This window comes from Sabethes cyaneus, chromosome 3, assembly GCF_943734655.1.
Source record: "Sabethes cyaneus chromosome 3, idSabCyanKW18_F2, whole genome shotgun sequence".
In the NCBI taxonomy this organism is placed as follows: Eukaryota; Metazoa; Arthropoda; class Insecta; order Diptera; family Culicidae; genus Sabethes; species Sabethes cyaneus.
Genome location: NC_071355.1, coordinates 235,071,801 through 235,095,884, shown reverse-complemented (window position 1 = coordinate 235,095,884; position 24,084 = coordinate 235,071,801). Strand labels below are relative to the sequence as shown.

The following is a 24,084-nucleotide window of genomic DNA, read 5'->3' as shown; positions in this document are numbered from 1 at the left end:
GCATATATAATGTAAATACATTATCTGAACATGTATGATGTTTACCACGCGCACTGCAGCGACACTGGCATTCAGGGATGGCACCTCCTCAGAAGAAAAAAAGAGAAGAGAAAAATTCAAACTGTGCTCAGTCTTCAACGCGATTTATTCTGCTCCGTTTCATTTTAACTGTGCTCTTTCTTGCTGAACGCAGTTGTATGAGCAACCGCACACTGTGCTACTCATTGAGGAGAATGTTAATACACTTTGAATACGTTGATGCGATGCGCTGACGTATGACAACTACGGGTAGTTTTAACATGGGTAGTGCGTTGAGAAAAAACGACGATTGTCAGTAGCGGTCATTGCCATCAGAAAAATATTAATCCATTAATGCAGTTGAATCATGATTCTTACATTTAGTATATTCAGTTGAGTTTGGCTGCCCGTGAACGCAACTGCATCATATGGTTAGGCATGTCACAACGGCAACAGTGCGAAAAATGTTATTTAGATATGGCAACATTTGAATTCCCATACATTTGCTTCTTGACGCGCACCAACAGGAAAGTCCCATTATAAACAAAGGCAATTCTCCGCTAAGATTCAAAATTTAACGACTTTTGATTGTCTTGACGCCTCTGAGTCTATAGTTGCTGTACGCGCACCGGTTGTTTTGTTTTCACGTTTACTACTGTAGCTACCGAGAGGACCGGGAGCAAAACCGAAAGTTGCTCATTTAAAGAGCGCATTAAGAAGTTTTTCTGTCCGTCAGTTTTTCTCATTGTGTTTAGTCTGTTTCTCATTGTGTGGATTTATTTCTCATTTCTGAAAGCAGTTCTGCTCATTGTGTTGAACAAAAAAAGTTGCTCTTTTTGCACAATGAGTGAGGAAATAACAAGCCTGCTGGCATTCTATATATATTGATTATACTGTCCTGCCCACCGCAGCCTACCGACTTTCGCGAGATGTACGATGGGAACCTCTTCAAGCAGTGTCTGAAGCACATCATGATTCATACGCCTCCCCCACTCTTTCCCCCACTCGCTTTCAGTTTGTGCTTCGCCGAATATTGTCCGCAGCACATTTCGCTCGAACACGGCAAGGGTGCTTAGGCCCTTGGTAAGCAGCGTCACAGTTTCAAGTCCATAACAAAATACCGGTCTGATAAGGGTTTCGTATCATTATACGTCGTTACAATTGTTTTTTTTTTATTAATTACAAATAAATATTCAGAAGAATACATCATAAAATTCACAATCATAAAATCATATTCGAAATGAGTAGTTTCTAACCATTCCTCTCAATAAAATGAGTAGTTTCCACTCATTAATCTAGTTAATTAAACTGAGTAGAAACTACTCTGTTTTGACAAAATGCCCGGTTACTCAAAAATGAGTAGTTTCCACCCATTTATCCAAGTAAAAAAAACTGAGCAAAAACTACTCATTTTGGAGAAAATGTATGGCTACTCATTTTTGAGTGACAGCACCTTTACTCATTTTTGCGTACCCACGGTTTTTCCGAAACTGAGTAGTTCTTTACTCAATTTTGAGTAGCCGAGGTTGAGCGTGATGATAATTATCTGTCAGTGTCATTCCAATCGAGCAGACAACCTATCCAACGCGTATGCAGGAAAGAGAAAGAAAAACCTAGGATAAACCGCATTGCATACATTTGGGATGACTTGGCGCCACTCTGTATATAGTCACTCTAACAAAACCAATAATAATAAATACAACAACCCATCGGCAGGCAACCATGTTTTCGCTGCCAACATCTCGTGTGTGCGAAAATGAGATAGCCTGTCAGCACTGCGTTTCACTCAACTGCCAGCAGTCTGATTTGGGCCCGCTGTCAAATTTTGAGCCCACACGCTTAAAAAATTTGACCCACTTTCACGAAAAGTGGAACAGCTCAAAACATGCGTATATTTTACACACTATTTTGAGTAACTCTTACTCCTGTTATGAGTTCCACCGTAGAAGCTCATTAATGAGCAATATTTACTCAAAAATGAGTGCCATTTCACCCAAAACTGAGTAGTACTTACATAAACTTCGAGTAAATTTAACTCAGTTATGAGGTCGACCTAAACTACTCAGAATTGAGAAATTGCCATTACTCAAATTTTTGGGCTGTTCCACTTTTTGTCATAGTGAGTCGGTTTTTACTCATTTTTGAGTTGAAAGTCACTCATTTCTGAGTTAATCTTATTCATTCGTAGGTTAAATTTTTTAAGCGTGCAGGACATGTTGTCGGTGACGTTTACTGCAGCTCGTTATAGAGATGTCGATGGGGTGAAATCTACCCCGTAACAAAGTGACAGTTATTAACAGTTTCCCATAACACCCGCCAGTGTCAAAAATGTCGCGACGATCGTTTTTACGTGCCGGTCAAAATTGACGCACCTTCGATTTCCAAAGGAAATGTTAATTTTTGTTACGTCAAATGTGAACGCAAAAAGCTGTCTGGACAACGATTTGAAAAGTGCGTATTGATTATTTCAGCATTGTTTCATGTTTTCGGTAAAACTGTTTGAATTCTTGGTGGGTTGTTTGATTGATTTGTTTACAAGATAAAAAGCGGTATTTATTACAAGATTGCCACTCTTGTGTACGAGTTGTCTGCTCTAAAGTATTTAAATATAGCGTGTTTCATTGAAAGATATCCGCTGCGCAATTCAAAATGAAATGCTCTTTCATGATTGCTGGATCGATTTTGTTAACAGAACAAGTTAAGCAAAATTCAAGAGTAAATCCAAGCAATAGAGATCGTTGCAGTTGTACAAAAAACACTCTGTTACATGACAGAACCAAATAGAGCATGTTATTATGACAGAAGAACCAGTTATGCTGCTATTGTTTTTACCACGGAAACGTGTTGATACTTGACATAATGTTGTCAGTTCATAAAATACTCTATTGAAATAATAAACCAATTCTGATCTTATATGCACAAGGGATTTTTTGCCAAAACAAATGATAATAAACTCTTTCTTCGATATTTACGCCGCTTTCAAACATCTGTCGTGAACCATGAACCAGCAGTTTTAGGTACGTTTGATTAGTATGGGACCTGTCACATTGTTACCGGGTTGGGTGAAATACAAAATAATTTAAAACCTCTGTAACGGGAAATTGGCAATCTAGGGCAATCATTAACTTTTCGTCGAAGAGCCCAATTTCGGAAGCAGTTTTTGGGCCCAAAAACGGGGTTCTATTGATTTGAGCCATCCCCATCGTTTTGAGAGGTTTTGACGTAGGACTACGTCTTACGGCAAGTTCTGAGATAGGGTGTCATTCCAAAAAATCAAAAAATGCGAGCGTCACGAAAAATGAAAGGTTTTGAGCGCTAATAGCTCTGCGGTTTTCCGATTGATTTTCAATATTCTTACACCAATCGATCGGAAAATCTTCTAAGAATTGACCCAAATGAAGAAAAGTATGGATTCTTGATGTTGAACTATTGAAAAATTGAAAATAATGAACCTATGTTTTACCAGATTTCTCGCTTCGTGATTGGTTAGAAGATTCTTTACGATGATCTAAACCTATACCAATTTGATATCTGTGCTTGGGAAGTAAGCCAAAACAAGTGACAAAGTTTCCTCATTTCAACAAGATTTCTTAACAAAGCGTAAATTCTCCGCCTGCAGGACGGTTCTCTTGACACAGTTGAATCAATATATATAGAATGCCAGTGTCGCTGCAGTGCTCGTGGTAAACATCACACATTTGAAAATTACGTATTTACACTGTATGCGCATATGTGTCAGTGATCGATTCGAAACGGGAATCTGATTGTCAAACTAAAAAGGCAGCCCAATAAAAAATCCTTCTGCTTTTCCGTAAATCACGTAGGATAAATCACCCGATTTGGTCGTTTTGGGGTATTTCGTCGGCAGGAAAATTTTCTATTGGGCAATTTGACAATGTAGTTCCCGTATCCAAGACACGAACCAGCAACATGTTTGCCACCAAAATACCCATGAAACACCAGCGACACTGGCATTCTATATATATTGATTATACTCTTGACACCCAGGAACCAAAGCAGAGGGTCCAAAGCCCCTAAAGGAGATGGTTGTAATAGCTGTTATCCATGGCTATTATGTAAAAACTTGAATGGATAAACCCCTAATCCAAGGTGTGAGGCGACCCGTGCCGTGGGATGAATGGTGGAGGGGGTTCTATAAATTCTCTCGCCGCAACGGAGCCTGTGGAGTACCAGGGCGCCGTCCACAGCAATTGCTTGCTGCATCAAGCCGGTCACTGATGCAGTGGACGATTTCTTACCGTGCAAGCTCTCTCTGCCGAAAAACAAAGAAACGAATGAGGTGGAGAGGAGAGTAGGGGAGGAACAGGACTTGAATGATGCGCTAGCTGTGGTTCAGTCCTGATCCTCGTCTATCCTCAACACGCCGACTCGTTGTGAGTCGACAAACGAAGATGTGGCTCCGAAACTTTCTACTCACGGGTCGAGATTCACTCTGCCTGATCTCTGACTGTGTGCTGGAGGGTGGGCTGAAACAAAAGGAGAGCCGAACAGTTATGGCCAGTAGGATGGCTGTACAATCGCTCAAAGAATCTAATTAAATATATAACGTCGAGTATCCACCCCTAGGTTACTCAAAAGTTGCTAAGTTTCAATAAGATAGATCTCAGCAAGCTTACTGGTCTTGAGATAGGATATTGTCCGAGTAAATATCATCTTCGGGATCTCAGTTTCGTACAAAATGATATTTAACCTCGGAGCCCTTGCTCTGCAATCGTGGAGCACAAATAGTATGCAGACTGCAGTATCTCAAAAAGGGAAAATCTGGTTGGCGTCGCCGATCAGGGTAAACCTACTTAATCGTCCCTGATTGGAACATGTCTCGCTCCAGCTACCGGCCTGTCACTTCCTCAATAAGTGATATAGGTAAGCTTGAAGCTTATAGTAAAACAATAAAACGGGGCATACCACAATAGTTCAAAATAATGGACGCAGTGGTATAAAAGTACCCCAACAGAGGAGAAGAAAAAAAACACCAAGTAATGTCATTTGGGTAATTTGACGGCAAAATGACGTCATCGCAAAATGATCTATTACCTTTTGTCAAGAACGCAGCTGGTAATTTGACGTTTTGTATAAATCGATTTTTTCCATTTCTCTTTTCTGTTCGTTTTCGTCCTTTCTGTTTCTGTCAGAGTCAGATATTAGTGCAAAAATTTTGATTTGTGCAAGAGGTGTGTGTATCAAAGCTAAACGAGATAAAGCTAATATACAGTATTATTCGATCGGTGGAAAGATTTCCCGTACAATTTTAGAACGATAAAGCTTGTCTATTTCGGCAGTATCCAAATTAAAGTGTAAAATGCTATCGGCATCTCGGCTGACGATAGCCAATCTTCGGGTTACACAGCCACGGGTGGCTGTGATTCGAGCGAGAAAACATTGCCTTGGTACTGTGCTTGGTTATACTATCGGTTAGCATGATGTAATTTTATCGATTTCTCACCGTTTTGTAGCCTTTTCCGGATTGTCGCAACTGAACAACCGTCGGTGGTTTTCCAGAAAGGTGAGTGAAATATCGCGCGAGGGTACCGAAAGACGGCGAAAGCTTTTAGAAGCTGGTAGTGGCGCATGCTACAGTCCTCCGTATCCAGGCTGTAGTTCAGAGGTAGACCGGAGTGATTCAGCGCGTCCTGGGTGTATTGACACTCGGAGAACTCCGATGATTGGTGAAGGAATGCCGTCTTCCGGCGATTGTTCTATTCCCAGTTCAAGATCAAAAAGAAGCGCTCCTGATAAGGAGGTTTTTTATTCTTTAGATAATATTTTATTCCTTAGTTTATCTAAAGTCGTTCGCTTTATTTAGCTAAAGAAGACTTCCACTGTACCGGTCAATGCAAATTCACCATCCTGCAAGATATTCGAGGTTTTAATATTTTAGCAGCCTGTGTTGTCGATGTAATTTACACATTGTTGATTAATTTTTGAACTTTTCTTTAGGCGCAGGATAGAGCAAAGGTTCCTCCACCGGCTTGTCCACCACCAACACCTCCGCAAAAATCAAACACCCCGTATATTGTCGGTGCAATTGCTTTGGCAGCCGGAGGTTTAGGTTTGGCCTACAAGCTAGGCCTCTTCGATAGTGACCCGGTTCTAGAGCAGACATCTAGTTCAGCGACAAAAATAAGTAAAAAATCTAAGCTACCATTTCCCCCTTCATCAAAGGACCTACCAAAGGAGGTGCCATACCTGCTGATTGGTGGAGGAACGGCTAGCTTTGCAGCATTTCGTGCTATCAAAGGTCATGATGCCAAAGCAAAGGTGCTTGTCATTAGTAATGAACCTGAAATGCCCTACATGCGACCACCGTTATCCAAAGAGTTGTGGTTTAATCCCGAGGAGAGAGCACAGCTCGAACCGCTGAAGTTTCGTCAATGGAATGGAGTTGAACGTAGTATTTACTACGAGCCGGAAGATTTTTATATCGATCCGAGACAACTGCTGGATACGCCAAATGGAGGAGTAGCTATTGCCAGAGGCTATGAGGTGCAAAGGATCGATGTTGTCAATCGAAAAGCAATTTTGACCGACGGAACGGAGATAAGCTACGGCGAGTGTTTGCTTGCTACTGGAGCTAGACCTAAAAATTTACCAGCATTCGAAGCGGCCCCATTAGCCGTGAAGGAGTATACTACACTTTTCAAAAATGTTAATGACTTCGAGGAACTAAGTGAAAAATTGAAACCGGGAAGCAAAATAGCGATCATTGGTGGTGGCTTTCTCGGAAGCGAATTGGCTTGTGCATTAGCCAAGTTTAGCGAAATTCGCGAAAAGAATTTAGATGTTTATCAGTTGTTCCACGAAGAAGGTAATATGGGAAAAATCTTGCCGGAATATTTAAGCTATTGGACAACGGATCGGATTCGCGAGGAGGGCGTAAAAGTTTGGCCAAAGACTCAAATTAAGGCAGCTGAAGTGCAAGACAAAAAGCTCCGGCTTACGCTAACCGACGACAGCTGCTTGGTAGTAGATCACGCGATTATAGCCGTTGGTTCGGAACCAAATACCGATTTAGCCAAGACGTCCAATCTGGAAGTAGACTCAAAGCTCGGTGGCTTTGTTGTCGATGCCGAACTCCGTGCTCGATCACATTTGTTTGTGGCCGGTGATGCTGCCTGCTTTTACGACCCCAAGTTGGGAAGAAGACGCGTCGAACATCACGACCATGCCGTTGTTTCCGGTCGGTTAGCTGGAGAAAACATGGCAGGAAAAAGTAATGATTTTGTGGTGCAAAAATCGACCACTTGACTATCTATACTTTTATCTTTACAGATAAACCCTACACACATCAAAGCATGTTTTGGTCTGATTTGGGGCCGCAAATAGGTTATGAAGCAATCGGACTGGTCGATTCTTCTCTACCAACGGTGGCCGTATTTGCGAAAGTCGATCCTCCAGAAGTTATTTCAGACACCAGCGAGAAATTACAGGCAGCCAATGCTAATGTTGTGCCGGCTTCTGCGACAACTTCAGACAGTGCAAAAGCTTCAGTACTTAATCATCCCGGTATTGTGAAAGCAGCAGAAAAGCCAGCAAACGGAACCGGTAAGGAAGTAGAGAAAGACGACTTCAACAAAGGTGTCATCTTTTACTTGCGGGATGAAAAAGTGGTTGGACTTGTTCTGTGGAATATCTTTAACCGGATAGGAACAGCACGCAAGATTATCGCTCAACATACACATTACGATGATTTGAATGAAGTCGCAAAATTGTTCAATCTACACGAACGAGCGGAGGAAAGCGAGGCGGAATAAAATTATTCTAGTGCTAAGTCGTAAATTACCCGTAGTTCAAAATTTTTAGTTGTATTTTTGTACCTTTATTCGCTGGGTAATACTATTATGTTTTTGCATTTGTTAAGTCACTCATCGGTGTTTTTAGTAAAACGTCGGTTACTTAAAAAATGGAGTTATTATTTCAAAGTTTTGAAGCAAATAAAAAGTAAAATCTAGTTCATTCTCACTTAAGCTTGGCTTCGGCGCCAACATACTTAATTTCGTCAAAGGCCTTTCGAGCCCGTTTCAACTCTTCATTCATCGTAAGTAAATCCTTCACGCGGGAATACTTGCGGGCATCTTTCCTTACCAGGAAAATTATGTCCTCTACCTGTACCCTTCCGGTTCGACCGATCTCCATAGCCCTGCAAAATAAGCTTCATATTAACTCAAAAGTTTAATCATGTAAAGCTAGAGCAGCAGACCTATGCGTCATTTCCGTTATAAATTCAATCACCAGGTCCTCCAGTAGATCAACGCTTTCCGTGTACGGATTCTGGTCATCTCCGAAACCGTACATCATGCATCGCAGTTCCTTACTGAAAAGACGTTTTCGGCCAGCGGTTGACTCGATCTGCACCTCACCGAGATCATCTTCGTCAAACTGTGGGAAGGGTTTTCTATAACTTTCAGAGATCTATTATGAAAAGCTGAATGTGAATCTAAACCAACCTCTGCCTGGTCGAATGTTTCTTCCGGTGGATTAGCGGCCATGTTGCTTTAGTCTCTTGAATTACTCCTTTTATTAAACGATTGTTAACATTCTCGCTAAATCACTTCTTGCTAGTTAGTGCTAGAGCAGGCGAAAAATATCCAGAAATCGGTGTTTTGATTTGACTAAATGGAAGATCAAGATCAAGATGTAATCGATCTGAATCGGGACGGCCACTGGCATCTCTGCTGACAAAGTGACAATGACAATGTCAGTGCAGTGACAGACAACACAGTTTACCGTTGGTAATGTTGGTAATGGAAAAACTGCGTACTCAGGCCTCGGTTAAATATTACGTAACGCAGCACACTGAGAAAACTTTTCGTATAGTTTCTATGTGTCCCACACATAGATTTTTGCAATGTGCCTAGTCAATGAACTTTATATGCCACACAGTTATAATTTATGGGTACGCGAAACTTTTGCACATACTATTCATATGCGTATATTTTTTATGTATATAATTGCACATACTATTCATATCCGTATAATTTCTATGTGTTTTTCTTGGCGGATTGTGTTTATATGCGGCACATGATAATCATCTAGAATTTCATATGGAAATTTACCATTAGTTATGTGCAGATTATTTTGAGTGCAGGATGTTGAATTCCTGTTACAAATTAAATATTGCTGATTGCAAGGACGACTGTCCAATCAATAAGTGTGCAATCGATCATAAAAGTGTTATTTTGGCTTAAATCGTATCGGTCTCTTCGATGTAATTATTGCTTGAAATGTAACGAGAAAGTGCGCCGAAGATACCAAAACTATTTGAAGCAGGATCGCACTTTTATGAACGATTTCGCACTTTGGATGGTACAATTTTCCTTGCAATCAGCAATATAACGCAAAAAGTTACGCGTTACCAGAGTATAATCAATATTTATATATAGAATGCCAGTGTCGCTGCAGTGAGCGTGGTAAACATCACACGTGTTCAAATAATGTATTTACAGTATATATGCATATGTGTGTGTGCCTGAGATTCATCAAAAAGGAATCTCATTGTCAAACTTTGACAACCAGTTTAAAATTTCAAATATGGCTGCCAAGTAATGTGATTGGAAACTTCGCTTGCTGCGAATTTCTGAAAAAATCGGTGCAAAAGGGCGCAGTTGTGGGATTCAATTCATCCGGACGAAAAGAAAAAGAACATTTGAAAACATTTCACTGGCATGAAAATACAGCGATGAGCGCATTGATGACAGCACCAACGAGCGCACCGATAAAGAACAGATAAATAACAATGAGCAACTTTGACAATGAAGTTCCCGATTCACAGACTTGATACAGATTGTTAGCATCATGTTTACCACAATGAGTCCCGTAGTAAAACAGCGACACTGGCATTCTCTATATATAGATTCTACTGTTACCAGTGGTGGGCACAAATCCGCTAACAGCTAATTAGCTCAGCTAACATTTCGGTTCGCTGTTAGCGCTTTAGCTAATTTTGATAACTGTACTTGTATCTGTTAGAAGTGTAACTTCTAACCTAACTGAATTTACGCGGTCCAAAAAGCGACGGCAGAACGGTGGAATTTCGGGTCGGATGGAAAGAGAAACGCGAGGCACGTTCAAAGTAATAAATTGAACTGATCGACTTATTATCGCCAACTGGCTCTTATGTAGGTAATCGGCAGTGTGATGCACAGCTCGCAAAAGACAAAAGGTATACAATTTGCATATCAAAAAATGAATAGAGCTATAGAGGCCTTTCAAAGCACAAAATCAAATCGAATTATACTGATTGTAGCGTGGACGGACACTCCTTAAACTCCGCCACGACACTAACGTTTGCAACTTTTGTACTTTGTGGGTCACACGAGCGATTGTATGAGCTGGTGCTTAATAAAGGGATAAATCAATATTTAGAAACTTCGAAGCCTCCTACATTCTCAGAAAACATCAAGAGAGATGTGATTGAAAACTCCAAGGAAAAACGAGAAAACTATGTCTTGCCACATGGAAATATTTTAAAGTATTGGGCTCACTCTTTTTGATGCGGTAAGTGGTAATGCTCTTCAAACATTTTCTGTGAATGTGAGCAATTTTTTTACGGAATTAATTCATGTACCTTTGCCGTTAGCTTCCGCTAAAGTTTTGGTTAATTTAGTGGTTAGCGGTTATCGAAGCTAACGTTTTGAATTAGCGGATTAGCTGTTAGCGAAACTAAAATTTCAGTTAGCTGTGCCACCTCTGCGCGCTACGAGTATGGGTAGGAGTAGGGGTTTAAGAAACAATTATTACAAGGGAATGAGGGATTCCTGAAAATGGCGTTTTATGTACTTAATAATTGAACGTGCCGCTTATAGTTGACTTCGAGGTACGATGCTGGCCTAAACAAGCCAGTCGTCGTATGTTCGAATCTCGGCTAGACGGTGCTGCTAGATAGAGTCAGTACGATCGTTGCACTGGTCCCGTAACTGTCCTGTACTCTAATAGCCGGCTGCGAAGTCTGTCGATAAAGAAGGGTCAAGTGCTCCACAGGACGTTTATACCCATGGCTTTGCTTTTTTAATTGAACGGGACCTTATTAGATGAATTTTCACCACCCTGAACCCTGAGCCAAGAAATCGAAGATTGTTATGGGGTCTTCGATGAAATGCTAATTTATTTCCGCTTTCACATTGAGATATTTGCGGCGAAATACAACAAATATATTGCCCTTTTTATGACTGTTTCGACTTCTGTGATAATCGTCCCATGAAACATCCCGTATTTCGCACTGTCAATGTGACAGTATAGTGACGTTTGGTTTGATCAACGTATGGACTGATATTTTTCAGCACAATCAAAATTTGATTTCACATTTCAATTTAATTTAATAGTTCACATTTCCATTTCCAGTACTTGTTTTGGCACGTGCAAGGTAAATAAATTCAGCCTGCTTATATAAATATACTAAGTCACGTAAATAAACAAAAAGTTTAACAGTATTTCTTTGCTCAGGTATGGCTAATATTTTGATGGAAGTGAAAAACCGTCGCGCTACAATCAATACAGTTTATCATGTGCTATATGGTTACTACTTTCTGGGGCTTAAAAAGGCACAGTTAGCTATAGTTTACAAGAAAAACAAGACCACAATTTCCAACTGGATCAAAAGATATGAGGAAGATGGGATCTTCAACCGAATCAAATATACCAGAGCAGCAGAAAAATTTGGAGCAGAAAAACGACGATGGCTAGTAGAACTTTACCAGTCTAAACCAACTACATTCCTGGACGAAGCAGCAAGACTCTTTTTTAAACATTTTCATGTAACAATTTCTATAGCTTCCATCTGTAGAATTCTTCATCACGAAGGAATGACATGGAAGACACTTGAACGAAGAGCAATACAAATACGTGAAAGTGATATTATCCGATATTATAATGAACTGTCAACTCTGCAATGGGACTACCACAACCTTTTATTTATTGATGAAGTCAGCTTCGATAACAAGGCTATGTTACGAACAAAAGGATTTGGAGTTCGTGGCAAACGACTTCTTTTTAAAGGAGAATTTGTTCGCAAACCTCGAGAATCTCTTTTATGTTTCGCCGGACAGGATGGCATGATAGAAGCTTGTCATACTGAAGGAACATTTACGCGATCTAAGTTTTTTGAGCATTGTAAAACGTTTGCTCTTCATAGTGGACATGTTCAATATCATCCCGGATTTTATTCTCTCTGGATCCTCGATGGGGCAAGAATTCATTGCGACCCCAATTTAGTTTATTATTTTAGGTCACTCGGGATACATGTCGTTTTCCTACCAGCTTACTGTCCCCATATGAATCCTATAGAAGTGCTTTTTGGATTGTGTAAGAAACGACTTCAACGTGAATATGATGAGTGTGGTAAAAACGACCTCAAGTACATAATTGCGAGAATTATGAAAAGCTTTTCCAATTATAATATGAATAACTTATTCCGAAAGTGTGGGTACTTGAAAGGCGGTAAGTTTGATCCAACTATAAATGATCGATCTGAATTGCCAGGGTTTGATTTTGAGGAAAATTGTACGAAAAAGGCTTCAATTTAGAAAAACAAATACATATAAAATTGTTCCAACATTCAACGAAGGAAATTATTTATTTTCGGATAATGTCACAAAAGTTACGTTTATTTCGCTATATTTTACATCGTTAAAAATTCTTAAATTGTGTGGTCAATATCTTCGGCATCCTGAACTTTAGATGAAATGGTACCGGAAAAATCACTCTCTTTTACATTCAAGGCTGACTCAGCAGAACTTATGAATGATTCTCCCAGTTGGCTCCTCAGCATCAAATTTTCCAAAAGACGTTCCATAACGGAAATTTGTCGCGTTTGCTCTTGATGCATATTTTTGACTGCAGTGAATGCATCCATAATCTTTTGAACGTCAGCTTGATAACCATCGTTAATATTGTGCGCAACACGATACTCGCGACGGATTCGTCGAATATGTTCGCCTTCACTAAACGAAAACAAATCCAAGCAGCTAGCAGGAGGAGTCGCATCATTCTTTAATGATTCATGTTGATAAGCCGGTGCAGTTAATATTGTATTTGCCCAGATGTTCCACGCTATTTCGTGTCCATTCCAAAGATGTCCGTGCATCAGTCGTAACTCTTTTGCCAGCTCCTGAGCGTGTTCAGTAGTAGCAGCACCTCCCCGATTTTTTGGAACTGTATCGATCAAAGTTTTTTCCACTTTCTTCCACACAGCCTTGGAGTTTACGGTCAGTGAGTATTTATGGAGCAGTAACTCTACGGAAGATTTAGTTCGCCAGTTTTGCAGAATTTTTGTTGTTATTTTATCCACAGTCATTGTTCGACGATTTTGTTTATCGTAGAACAACGCAAAATGAATTAAATCTGTTTCGTCAATTGCTTTCTTCGTGCTCCAGGTGTAGGTTACACTACCTTCGTCATCACAAACAGCTACAATGTGTCGTATGAGATGCTTTTTGGCCTTCTCCCAAACACTGTGCAAGAATTCATCAACGCTATTAGCGCGTATAACCCATGTTTCGAGTTCCTCACCAGAAGTTTGTCCTTTAAAGTCGCGTAAAGACACAACAAGACTGACAGAAAATAAAGTAGTTGCTTTGTCTTCGTCCGATGTACAGGATTTTTCGCAACTGTGATCCAAGCAATCGCCTTCCTCACTGATTTCCGTTCCAAGATTCAAAGCATCGTATTCTGTATTCTCATCTTCGAGCTCGTCGGGATCTAATAAATGCTCCTCGGCATATGCTTCTTCATTGTTGTCATCCTTATCAATATCACCATCGTCTTGAATCGATTCCATATCAAAAAAAAAAAATTCCGAGAGAAAATCTATAAAATATTCAATTAAATCAACTAACTAAAACTTACAAGCTGCGAAAATAACTTACCAATTTGTTTCAATTGGCAAAAATTCCAGAGGCAGAGGCAGAGATTTCTACTTCACTCCAAGAAAACGAAATTATGCTCGATGAATGTAAACAATTCAAATGTCACAGACAGCCAACGTAATTGAAAATAAGGTACAGCAGTTGGATTTATCCAAACTAAAGCTTTTGTTCGTGCAAATGCGTAACATGCAGGTGAATCAATTTGCAGGCAGTCACAGAGATTCTCTGTGGTAATATTAAAGCTCCTAAATTATTCCAACTCTAAAATAGTAAGAGTTACGATCTAACAACAGCTAACATTCATTTATCGAAACGCTTTTGGATTAGGATTTATGGTCGTGTAAAAAATGAACAAATTCGGCACCTTTCCCTTTCAGTTTATTTACGTTGAGCGAAATCGCGTGCGAGATTCGACTGTGATAATCGTGTAAATCGGGGTAGTCTAAATAGGGGCAAATGTCGCAATACAAATAATTGTATATTTTAGCCTATACAACATTTTTATTGGGTTTCGAGCAGTTTATTTCGGTTTTCGATTGGCTGCGTGCGAGACAAAAACGGGAAACTACTGTGCACAAATCCAGGTTCAAAGAAACAGTTTAACGGAATCGAATAATTAATAAAAGGAATAAAAGGTGATCGAGATTCTCCAGATTCTCAGATTAAATTTTACGTTTTACAAAATGCCAGAGGTGTACTTGTTCGAAAAATCGCTTCTCGCACGAATGCAAGAAACAGCGGATGTTTTTGGTGCTGGCCAAACTACGGTAAGCGCTTCCGGTATAAAAAATGAATGGGGCAACTATGCCGCAACAGTCGTAGCACCGTTCGGATGGCAAGCAGTCTGGCGGATTCCCCGAGACCTCTGTGAACAAATGTCGATTTCGTATCCAGCCCTCGTGAAGGGAACTGTGACATGCGTAAGAAGTTCTTTTTTTTCTCTCGAAAGGACGTTAATTTAATTTTATCATAATACAGGTGGATTGGGACGCGTTAACGGCGATGTTTTGTATCGACAAAACTCAGAACAAAAATGTACTTCTAGTCGAGGAGCAGAACCCATCCCTAGTAGATTTGTGGCCGCTAAAGCAAAACGAGGATCCAGACGCGTTTCTTACTGCAAATTGCCTGGATAAAATGCGGTTCTTTTATCAGCACCTATGGATGCCATGGGACAACGACGATGACTGTGATGATTGGGTTGAAAAGCATCTGGAGAGCAGAATAAGATTTTACGACGATTTGAAAATGAACGCTATGTCCAAACGTTTGCATTCACATATTTTAGCTTTGTTAGACGAAGCAAAGTACCTCCAGAGCAAGCTAGAGCGGCTGGAGAGTGATCCCGAATGCCTAGCAAAAGTTGAGGTGTTGGAAGAGGATAATCCTGGTGTATCGCTTCCATCGATAGTGGCCGTTAGGATGGAGATTTATAGGCGAATATGTTCGATAAAAGATGACATAGACGTTCTGGAAATACCGGTATTGCGCCCCCTTTACGAGAGGAAATCTTTTCCCAAAAAAACGGGTGCGGCAGGGAAAGTAATAAACAACGCGAAGATGCTGAAGGTTGTTACGCGAGAAGGAACAGTGAAAGAGCAAATGGAATATTTTGAAGCACTAAAGGAGCTGGTCAATCAGATGCCCGTTCAAGGTTACGATTCACTCCAGACGGCACTGGAAAGTTGTAAATCATCAGGTCAAATCGTGTTACCAACAGGTCAACATCCAATCAATTTTTTGGATTATCTCGATCAGGGATCGCTCGTGGCGTTCAGTTCGATTCGGTTTGTCGAAAACGACCTAAACCAATTACCGGAGTTGGAAAAATATATATCTACAGTGAGCTCGAGACACGACGATAGTATATTAATAAGAATTGATGGGGACTACTGTTTTGAGAATATTTTACTAAACTGTGCTAATGTAGCGGTGGGAGTAATGATTAGGGGGGGTAACGTTACATTTAAGAATTGCTGTATAATCGGTGATAGCCAATCGAGTACAAAGCGAGGAATTGTAATTTTCGGTAACATTCCAGTGGTACCTATGAAAAAAAATAACTTTCTAATTTTGCTTTGTTTTTAGCTGGATGCAACGTACGGTTTGAGAGTTGTGTAATCAAGGATTTCCCGGTTGGAATTTGTTGTAGTCCAAACTGCACAATTAACCTGTTTGATAGTATCGTTTGCAACTGTCACAATGGCATTGAGGCCTTGGAAGATTGCAAAATCAATTTTCATCAATCCGGGATATTTAATTGTTTCTATTATGGCATTACTTTGAAAACTACAGATTATCGTTGCTTTCACAAAAACGAAGTTCTCCGCAGTTGCAACGATTACTCTGGTCTTGAAAGACCAGAATTCGATTTCGAAGGATCCTGCAGGTTCGAGAATAACAAAAAAGCTAATTTCGTCGTTAGCAAGGTTGACGAATTGAACACTTTCGGCGAATACCTGTCCGATATAAGTTGCGAAGGTTTTTTGTTCACGACGAAACACAACGAGGAGGCAGATAGTTCCTCGCAAGAAACTCCGAAAAAGAGTGAAGAATCAGATCATGAACAGATTGGAAAAACGGAATGTGATGAAGCTCATTCAAGCAGGACAGCTCAGCGTACCGAACCGCAGCAGAATGAGGAGTCGGCTTGTGAACAGAATAAGAAGATGGAAAGTTCTGAAGTGAACTATGTTTATCCGAGTAACATCGAGATCGATCGTGCCTTGCGAGAAATGATTAACGATCGGGAACAGAGGAAAACGTTGCCTGGCTGCAACCCTCAATAATGTCTCTTGGAGCGATCTTTGCGATGAAACTAACCAGCTTTAGCATGCCATATGATGACTGGACTTCACTGTCAAGTTTGTCTTTGTTCAAAATGTTTCAGAATGATTGCAGAAATTATCTTGGAATTTGTAAAATGGTTTTGTAAATGAAAAAATAGGCGATGCAAATAAATAAATAGATTGTATTGTTATCGTTAATGAAAACCTCTGCTGTGAATCAAACGTATATGATGACCGAATTATACATATTTTCTGCACAGTTTCAATTCGATATAGGTTTTCATTCCCTGGGTTTTTTCTTGTAGGAGCCCTGAACCACTGCGACTATCAGTTAGATCTATTATCCCAGGGCTGGGCTGTATCTTTACTCAGATCGAAAGGTACTGTGTTCTCAAATGTGAGGAAATGTACCACAAGTGGGAAAACCAATCCCTTCGAAATACAGAATAGGGGTTTTAGTGTCCTTAGATTCTGAACGCAGTTTTTGCGATGTAATGGCACATTTGACAGCCTGTAATCAAAGACGAATGAGCTTAACTTTCCTGAAAAAGTGATGATTTCCCTCTTGCTGAGGTTTAGCAGCACGTAGTTATCGACACGCCGTATTGCAAAGTAGGCCAATGATTATTTCTCCAGAAGGAAGGCGAATCTAACTGATTTTCAACTTTTGAATACTATTTTAAGCGGGAAATTAGCCCTACGATAAAACTGAACCTTGTCGTGGTGTAGGGCTTTTTAACTAATCAGTAAATGAACAGCGGTCACGTTTACTTCTCAATGTGGGTATATGTCAAAATAATTGTGATTCAACTGGGCCTCGGGGTAAAAAATTACCAAATGTGATTGTTGCGTTGTTCAGAAAGTGCTTTTATTCAGTTTAAGGTGAAATTAGTCGTCATCGATTCTACCACTTTCAAAAGCAGTTTTTTTGTTTAACACAAAAATTCTGTTCATGAGAATATATTCGCTGTGTTCAGATTGGCAAGAAAAATGCAGTATTTACATTTTTATAAACAGAATCCCCCTTTGGGCCTGAAAACTGCTTCCGAATTTGGGCTTTCCGACGAAAAGTTAATGACTGCTAGTTTCCCGTTAAGAATAAGGCCAGTATGGGGATCTCTGATGATTAATAGATTAATGTTTCTGGGATTCATCCCTATTTATCACAGCTGTCACAAATACAGTAGGATTTCGAATTTGGCAACAAATGCGTGTCGCCTATGTTGCCAAAATCGAGACCCTTATTTGATATGAAAAAATTGAATTTAAATGTAATAGTAATTGACTAAATGTTTTTAATCAACGATTGCAACTTTTTTATGTTCACAAAATCCGCCAAGACCTATCCGTGCGGTGCAAGTAAATTTTTGGCGACCTACGGTAAGACGTAGTCTTACGGCAATAAAAATATTGTTCGAAACATTCTATTGTCAATTGCAAGAAAAATTGTCCAATCAATAAGTGCGCAATCGCTCATAAAAGTGCTACTTACTTTAGTGGCAACGGTCCGTTACCGATCCTGCGTCGAACGAACTATGGTCCTCCAGTACCGTCGGTCCTGGGCTGCCGTTCTCCAATCCCCACGAACACCAGCTGAACGTGCATTGTCTTCGACAGAACACACCCACCGGGTGCGGAGTCTGCCTCGGAGTCTACGGCCTCTTCCTGGTTCTCTACTGAAAATAGTTTTAGCTACTCTTTCATCGGGCATTCTGGCCACGTGTGCAGACTACCGCAGCCTGCCACATTACACTACCTTCACTATATCAGCCTGTTTGTATACTTGGTACAGCTCGTGATTCATGCGTCTGCGCACACTCCATTTTCCATTTTGCCACCAAGTATAGATCGCAGAATTTTACGCTCAAAAACTCCAAGCACTCGCCGATCAGCTTCCTTTAGCGTCCATGATTCGTGTCCGTAAAGGGCCACCGGGAGGATTATTGTTCTGTAGAGCGCCAGTTTTGTGCGAATTTGCAAACTACGGGATTTCAGCTGGCTACGTAATCCGTAGAAATCTCGATTTGCGACTGCAATTCGCTGTTTCACTTCGCGGCTTACATCGTTGTCACATGTCACGAGTGTACCAAGGTGTATAAATTCCTCCACTACTTCATATCGTTCCCCATCTAACTCCACCTCGGCACCAACACCAGTTGGGCTCCCACGTTCCCTACCAGCAACCATGTACTTCGTTTTGGCGGTATTAATGGTAAGTCCCAATCTCGCAGCTTCCCTTTTTAAAGGCCTGAAGGCCACTTCCACTGCTCTACGGTTGATTCCGATGATATCGACGTCATCCGCAAAACCAAGAAGCATATGAGATTTCGTGATGATTGTTTCATTCCTTTCCACGTTTGCCCTTCGTAATGCACCTTCCAAGGCAATGTTGAATAGCAGGTTAGAGAGTGCATCCCCTTGCTTTAGTCCATCCAACGTCACGAAAGCAGCTGAAGTCTCACCCGCTATTCTAACGCATGATTTGGATCCGTCCAGCGTCGCACGAATCAGCGTAACTAGTTTCGTCGGAAAACCATGTTCTAGCATTATCTGCAATAGCTCATTTCGTTTAACTGAATCATACGCCGCTTTAAAGTCCACAAACAGACGGTGTGTGCAAGTTGTACTCCCGGAACTTGTCTAGCAACTGACGCAGGGTAAACATCTGATCCGTCGTGGAGCGTCCCTCACGAAAACCAGCTTGGTACTCGCCGACGAAGGACTCCGCTAACGGTATTAGTCTGCAGAACAGGATACGGGAAAGTACCTTGTAGGCAGAATTGAGCAATGTCATTCCTCGATAGTTTTTACTCTCCATTCGATGTCCCTTTTTGAAAATTGGGCAAATGAGGCAATCCAACCACTCCTCCGGCATTCCAGATCCTGACAATGATCCGGTGGATTGCTTCGTAGAGCCGCTCGCTTCCCGCTTTTAGAAGTTCAGCCGGGATACCGTCCTTCCCAGCAGCCTTACTGTTTTTCAGCTCACTGATTGCCTTCTTAACCTCCTCCTGTGTTGGTGGCTCCACAGCTTGACCATCGCTTACAATTTCTATCCTGTCCCTGCTGATCTTCGCATTTACCTCTCCATTCAATAGTGTCTGAAAGTGCTCCTTCCACCTGGCTGCTACCGCCGTTTTGTCGGTAAGCAGGTTGCCAGCACTATCATTGCACATCACAGGCATGGCAAAATTCCTGCATCTCACCGTTTTATAGAAACTCCGTGTGTCGTTGCTGGCGTATCGCTCCTCTGCGCCGGCGAGCACGTACTCCTCGTACTCGCGTTTCTTTAGACGATGGATTCGTTTTTCCGCAGCTCTGTTTTGGCGCGTTGTCGCAGTAAGCATGCGCCTGGCCTAGTTCTTTTCATCTGTCACTCTCTAGGATTCAGCATCAAACCAGCTGTTACGCTGTCTTCCACGCGTAACTATCCCGTGGTCACTATCGTGCCTATCACCTCTCTAGCTGCTGTTTGGATGGCACCATGGATGTTCCTCCAGAGCCCATTTATATCTTCTTCTACCTGCTGTTCTGCGATTCGCTGGTCAAGCTTCCTGGCGTACTCCACTGCTACGCCGTCTGCCGTTAACCGCTGGATGTTGAAACGCAGCGTCCTCTCAGTGCGAGCTTTCGCCGTGTTCGACAGCCTTGCGCGAATCTTACTCGCTACGAGATAGTGGTCAGAGTCGATATTTGGTCCACGAAAAGACCGTACATCGATAACATCCGAAAAGTGTCGACCGTCATTCAAGACATGATCGATCTGAGAGCTAGAGTCTCCATTTGGATGCCTCCAGGTGTGTTTCCGAATATTCAAACGTGGAAAGTAGGTGCTACAGATGGCCATCCCTCTGCCCAGATAACACAAAATCGTAATAGAAAGTTCACATTAAATCGTTTTCATGTCAATTTCACATTGGAATTGTATAATGATTAGAGTATGTCAAATCGAAGTGAACAATAAGTTGTCTTGCAGTCGTGCGTGTCTTCATATACAATTCATGACTGTGAATTATAAAGCAGTATAGACGATTGCAATATTTGATTATATCTTAATCATATATTCAGGAGTATTTAGTTGCGTGTTATAAAAACTACGCAAAATACAATTACAAATTATTGTCAAAATTTTCGCACGTATATCGCCTCCACTTTGGTACATATATGTTCTTATATGGCGTGAAATATAACTTTTTCGTTCAGATATGATTTCGTATATCTCAGTTGCAATCGAGAAATACAAACCAAATGGTTTACTGGGTGACCGCGGAAAAATTTATGAGCCTCAGACCGTTATCATTTGTCGACAGATGCAGGCTATGTCTTCCAATAACTGGACGGAAGAATTCCTCCCTCCCGGTCTGCGCGTTTGCATCTCCGATGATGATTTTCACGTCGTGTTTTGGGCACTCTCCATAGGTCCTCTCAAGCCTGTCGTAAAACTCGTCTTTAGCATCATCGGATTTATCATTTGTCGGTGCGTATAAGTTGATTAGGCTATAGTTGAAGAATTCGCCCTTAATCCTCAACACGCATATACGGTCATCTACAGGCCGCCACCGGATAACTCGTTGCTTTTGTTTTCCCAACACTACGAAACCGACTCCATGTTCTGCTTTCTTACCGCCACTGTAGTAGATGTGATACTTGAAAGAAGTGCCAGCAATAGGGTCTACTGCACGGAACTCCCTTTCTCCGGAATTTGGCCACCGAACTTCCTGAATAGCAGCGATCTCCACTCCGAGTTGATGCAGCTCTCGAGCAAGCAAGCCAGCCCGTGCCGGTTCATGGAGAGTTCGGACATTCCAGGTACCAAGTTTCCAATCATTAACCCTTAATCGTTTCCTTGTCCCTTGCCGTGTCCTATACCGATTGTTCCATCCTGAATTTCTTTGTTCGTTGTTCGTGGTAATTGAGTTTTCGGTATACTACCTCACCGGGATCGCGATACCTACATCCCGCTGATGGGTCTGCTATCTTAGGTATAGCTTGCGGAATACAGCATTTCATATTCAGCCGCCCGTTACGAGACAGACGCTGTGTGAGCCGCCCCTCACCTGGAGAACAGGCGTTCTAGTTCGCACCTCCTAGCTTAGCTGCTTCCGTAAGTACATGAAGCATTTCTGGGTAAGCCCATCGACCGTCTTCATTTGACTTAGATCTGCGTGGAGACGCCAGGTGGGAGCTTGAGAGAGCCAGAGCTATGTTTGACGCTCCTTCCAGGTAACTCTCTCCATTTCAGTGCTATTTTAACTTAAATCGTTTCGGTCTCTTCGGCGCACTGTTGGGAAAATTAGGTCAATTCATGTCGTATGTTCGAGTCTCGGCTGGGTGGTGCTGCTAGATAGAGTCAGTAGGGTTTTTGCGCTGGCCTCGTGGCTGTCCTGTGCTCCTGTCCTGGCCGCGGGGTCTGTCAATGGGGAGGGGTCGAATCTTAAGGGCCAAACAGAATACTGCGTCAACGCATCCGCCAGCTTCAATTTGACAGTAAGCCCATGGGAAAACTGTCAGAATAACGCTGACGGACGCGTTGACGCAGCATTCTGTTTGGCCCTTTAGAGAGACGTTTAAGCCTAGCTCTTTGGTCTCGAGGGTTGGAAGGCGGGTGAGTCTCTATATTTTAAAGCTTCTGTCGACTACCGCGAACGTCCGGCTTGTGCTGCGCTCAATTTACTTTGTATCTTCGGACAGTGCATAAATGCTAGGGGAATGAAAGATTAAATTTGTCCTGATTAAGTTGATAACCACTAATGCTCCGAAATTTGTCTTTCCTATTACTTCATTAGTTTGTGTTGGAAAATTGAAAGCGGGCGCGTGGTTGTGGACCGGTGTCAGGCGAGGCTGACGAATCCTCCACTGCTTCACTATAGGTACTACATTTTACAACTCAAGTAGTACAAAATGTCCAAAGCACATTTACAAATTCGATCTATCACTTTTCTTATCATCATCATTATCATCATCATCGTCATCATCATATTCAAAATATGACATTGCGGCCTTTGGCAGAGAGATCTTAGAATCAGTTCGTGGAGTCTGCATAGGGCCGAAACGCTTCCGCCTGCGGGCATAGGCGTGACGGCTATGCTTGGGGCTCTACCTGTGTTTTAGTGGGCGGCATTGCCTGTCTCGTCAGGTAGAACTGATGTTTGAGGTCTCCCTGACACTTTGTTGACATCACAAAAGGGCCCAGCGCAAAGTTTTATACGCTATTAGGCGACCAGTTGGATAACCCGAAAAAAAGAAAAAGAAAGAAAAGAAACTTCAAGCGGGAAATTAGCGTCTTTAAATTAGATGAGGAATATCGAAGGATCGAGATGATTACCTTGTGGAATTTCTGAAAGAGACAGCCATTGATATTTGCATTTAGGTGGCGATCGTATAGGTGTGAATCAAACTGTCGTGTCTGTCGGTTATTTCCAACCGAGCTCTTCGGAATACAGAACAACGTCCGTTTTTATCCAAACGGGCCAAATACGTCCGTCCGAATATTACTTACTTGATTAGTTGGCTTGCTATCCGAAGACAAAGTTTCTCCACCTTACTCGGTCTCGGACACTGTATACTCTCCGCCAAATCTCGCACCACCTGATCCAACCATGTTGCTCGCTGCGCCCATGGTCGTCTTGTTCCTACCGGACCTGAGTCAAACACCACGTTTGCAGGGTAGTTGTTCGGCATGCTTGTAAGTTGTAACATGCTCAATCTGTTTGACCGCAATTGCTTGTGAAGCCCATAGTAAGCACGACATCCACTGATAAAACGCTCTGAATTTCACGGCTAGTATCATCGTTCGCGTGTTGATATCTACTAACTCGGTTCGTAACACCTTGTAGTGCTATGATGAATAGCAGGCATTTTGCAGGATGCTTTCAAGAATTGGCTACGTTAGTATGAGATTATAGATTAGAGAGGCAGCACTGAACGAACCATTGGTTCGTCTAGTAATTCCAGTGAAGCCAAGGTAACCGTCCATCTGAATAGCTTAACAACTTAACTATGCATGGTTACGACAACGACCTTTAGTTAGGGATGCTAAGTCTGAAAATTACAAAAACCGGCCGCTCGGTCTTGCCTTCAAAAAAAAAATGCGGGGGGGGAGGTTGTGGCAGCATAATAGAGAATTTGCCTGTAATGTGTAAAAAAAAGCGAGAGTCGATTGACAGTTTCCGCGTGACAACTATTTGCTTCTGGCGCTAGTGGACAATTTAATGTATATTATCGCCCGAAGCTATGTATTATCACTGCAAAACTAGCTATCTTGAATGATCCAGTGTTCAGGATTGCTAATAAATTCATCAGAAAATTTAACAGACTAGGCAAAAAGTACAAATCCGGCTTCATGCGTCGGAAACCCGGCCTTTTTGCCGGATTGACCGGCCACCGGCTCTGCAAGT

The 24,084-nt window shown here is 41.7% G+C and overlaps 6 protein-coding genes across 6 annotated transcripts in view; 3 read left to right on the top strand and 3 right to left on the bottom strand.

The window, feature by feature from the left end:
* Positions 1–24,084, bottom strand: part of LOC128743547 (RING finger protein 121) — a 396,237-nt gene that overhangs the window by 23,380 nt on the left and 348,773 nt on the right. The window lies entirely within an intron of this gene.
* On the top strand, positions 5,199–7,966 carry LOC128743534 (apoptosis-inducing factor 1, mitochondrial). The gene is made up of 4 exons (XM_053840129.1): positions 5,199–5,426; positions 5,493–5,542; positions 5,977–7,249; positions 7,309–7,966. The coding sequence occupies exons 1-4, from the start codon at positions 5,339–5,341 to the stop codon at positions 7,788–7,790; spliced, it is 1,893 nt and encodes a 630-aa protein (XP_053696104.1). The 5' UTR covers positions 5,199–5,338; the 3' UTR covers positions 7,791–7,966.
* On the bottom strand, positions 7,834–8,707 carry LOC128743549 (transcription initiation factor TFIID subunit 13). The gene is made up of 3 exons (XM_053840149.1): positions 8,484–8,707; positions 8,237–8,415; positions 7,834–8,176 (listed from the first exon to the last, which is right to left on the bottom strand). The coding sequence occupies exons 1-3, from the start codon at positions 8,523–8,525 to the stop codon at positions 7,996–7,998; spliced, it is 402 nt and encodes a 133-aa protein (XP_053696124.1). The 5' UTR covers positions 8,526–8,707; the 3' UTR covers positions 7,834–7,995.
* LOC128743543 (uncharacterized) lies at positions 11,197–12,578 on the top strand. The gene is made up of 2 exons (XM_053840140.1): positions 11,197–11,398; positions 11,479–12,578. The coding sequence occupies exon 2, from the start codon at positions 11,481–11,483 to the stop codon at positions 12,555–12,557; it is 1,077 nt and encodes a 358-aa protein (XP_053696115.1). The 5' UTR covers positions 11,197–11,398; positions 11,479–11,480; the 3' UTR covers positions 12,558–12,578.
* LOC128740899 (uncharacterized) lies at positions 12,671–13,810 on the bottom strand. Its single transcript, XM_053836474.1, has one exon. The coding sequence runs from the start codon at positions 13,808–13,810 to the stop codon at positions 12,671–12,673; it is 1,140 nt and encodes a 379-aa protein (XP_053692449.1).
* LOC128740898 (protein nessun dorma-like) lies at positions 14,582–16,790 on the top strand. The gene is made up of 3 exons (XM_053836473.1): positions 14,582–14,818; positions 14,877–15,927; positions 15,987–16,790. Exons 1-3 carry the CDS (start codon positions 14,582–14,584, stop codon positions 16,685–16,687), a joined length of 1,989 nt encoding a protein of 662 aa, XP_053692448.1. The 3' UTR covers positions 16,688–16,790.

Coding starts and splice junctions, on each gene's coding strand:
- LOC128743534 (XM_053840129.1), top strand. CDS start 5,339: ATGCTATCGGCATCTCGGCTGACGATAGCCAATCTTCGGGTTACACAG. Junction 5,427..5,492: donor AGCGAGAAAACATTGCCTTG/GTACTGTGCTTG, acceptor ACCGTTTTGTAG/CCTTTTCCGGATTGTCGCAA. Junction 5,543..5,976: donor GTCGGTGGTTTTCCAGAAAG/GTGAGTGAAATA, acceptor ACTTTTCTTTAG/GCGCAGGATAGAGCAAAGGT.
- LOC128743549 (XM_053840149.1), bottom strand. CDS start 8,525: ATGGCCGCTAATCCACCGGAAGAAACATTCGACCAGGCAGAG. Junction 8,416..8,483: donor AAACATTCGACCAGGCAGAG/GTTGGTTTAGAT, acceptor CCCTTCCCACAG/TTTGACGAAGATGATCTCGG. Junction 8,177..8,236: donor ATAACGGAAATGACGCATAG/GTCTGCTGCTCT, acceptor CTTATTTTGCAG/GGCTATGGAGATCGGTCGAA.
- LOC128743543 (XM_053840140.1), top strand. CDS start 11,481: ATGGCTAATATTTTGATGGAAGTGAAAAACCGTCGCGCTACAATCAAT.
- LOC128740899 (XM_053836474.1), bottom strand. CDS start 13,810: ATGGAATCGATTCAAGACGATGGTGATATTGATAAGGATGACAACAAT.
- LOC128740898 (XM_053836473.1), top strand. CDS start 14,582: ATGCCAGAGGTGTACTTGTTCGAAAAATCGCTTCTCGCACGAATGCAA. Junction 14,819..14,876: donor TGAAGGGAACTGTGACATGC/GTAAGAAGTTCT, acceptor ATCATAATACAG/GTGGATTGGGACGCGTTAAC. Junction 15,928..15,986: donor GCGAGGAATTGTAATTTTCG/GTAACATTCCAG, acceptor CTTTGTTTTTAG/CTGGATGCAACGTACGGTTT.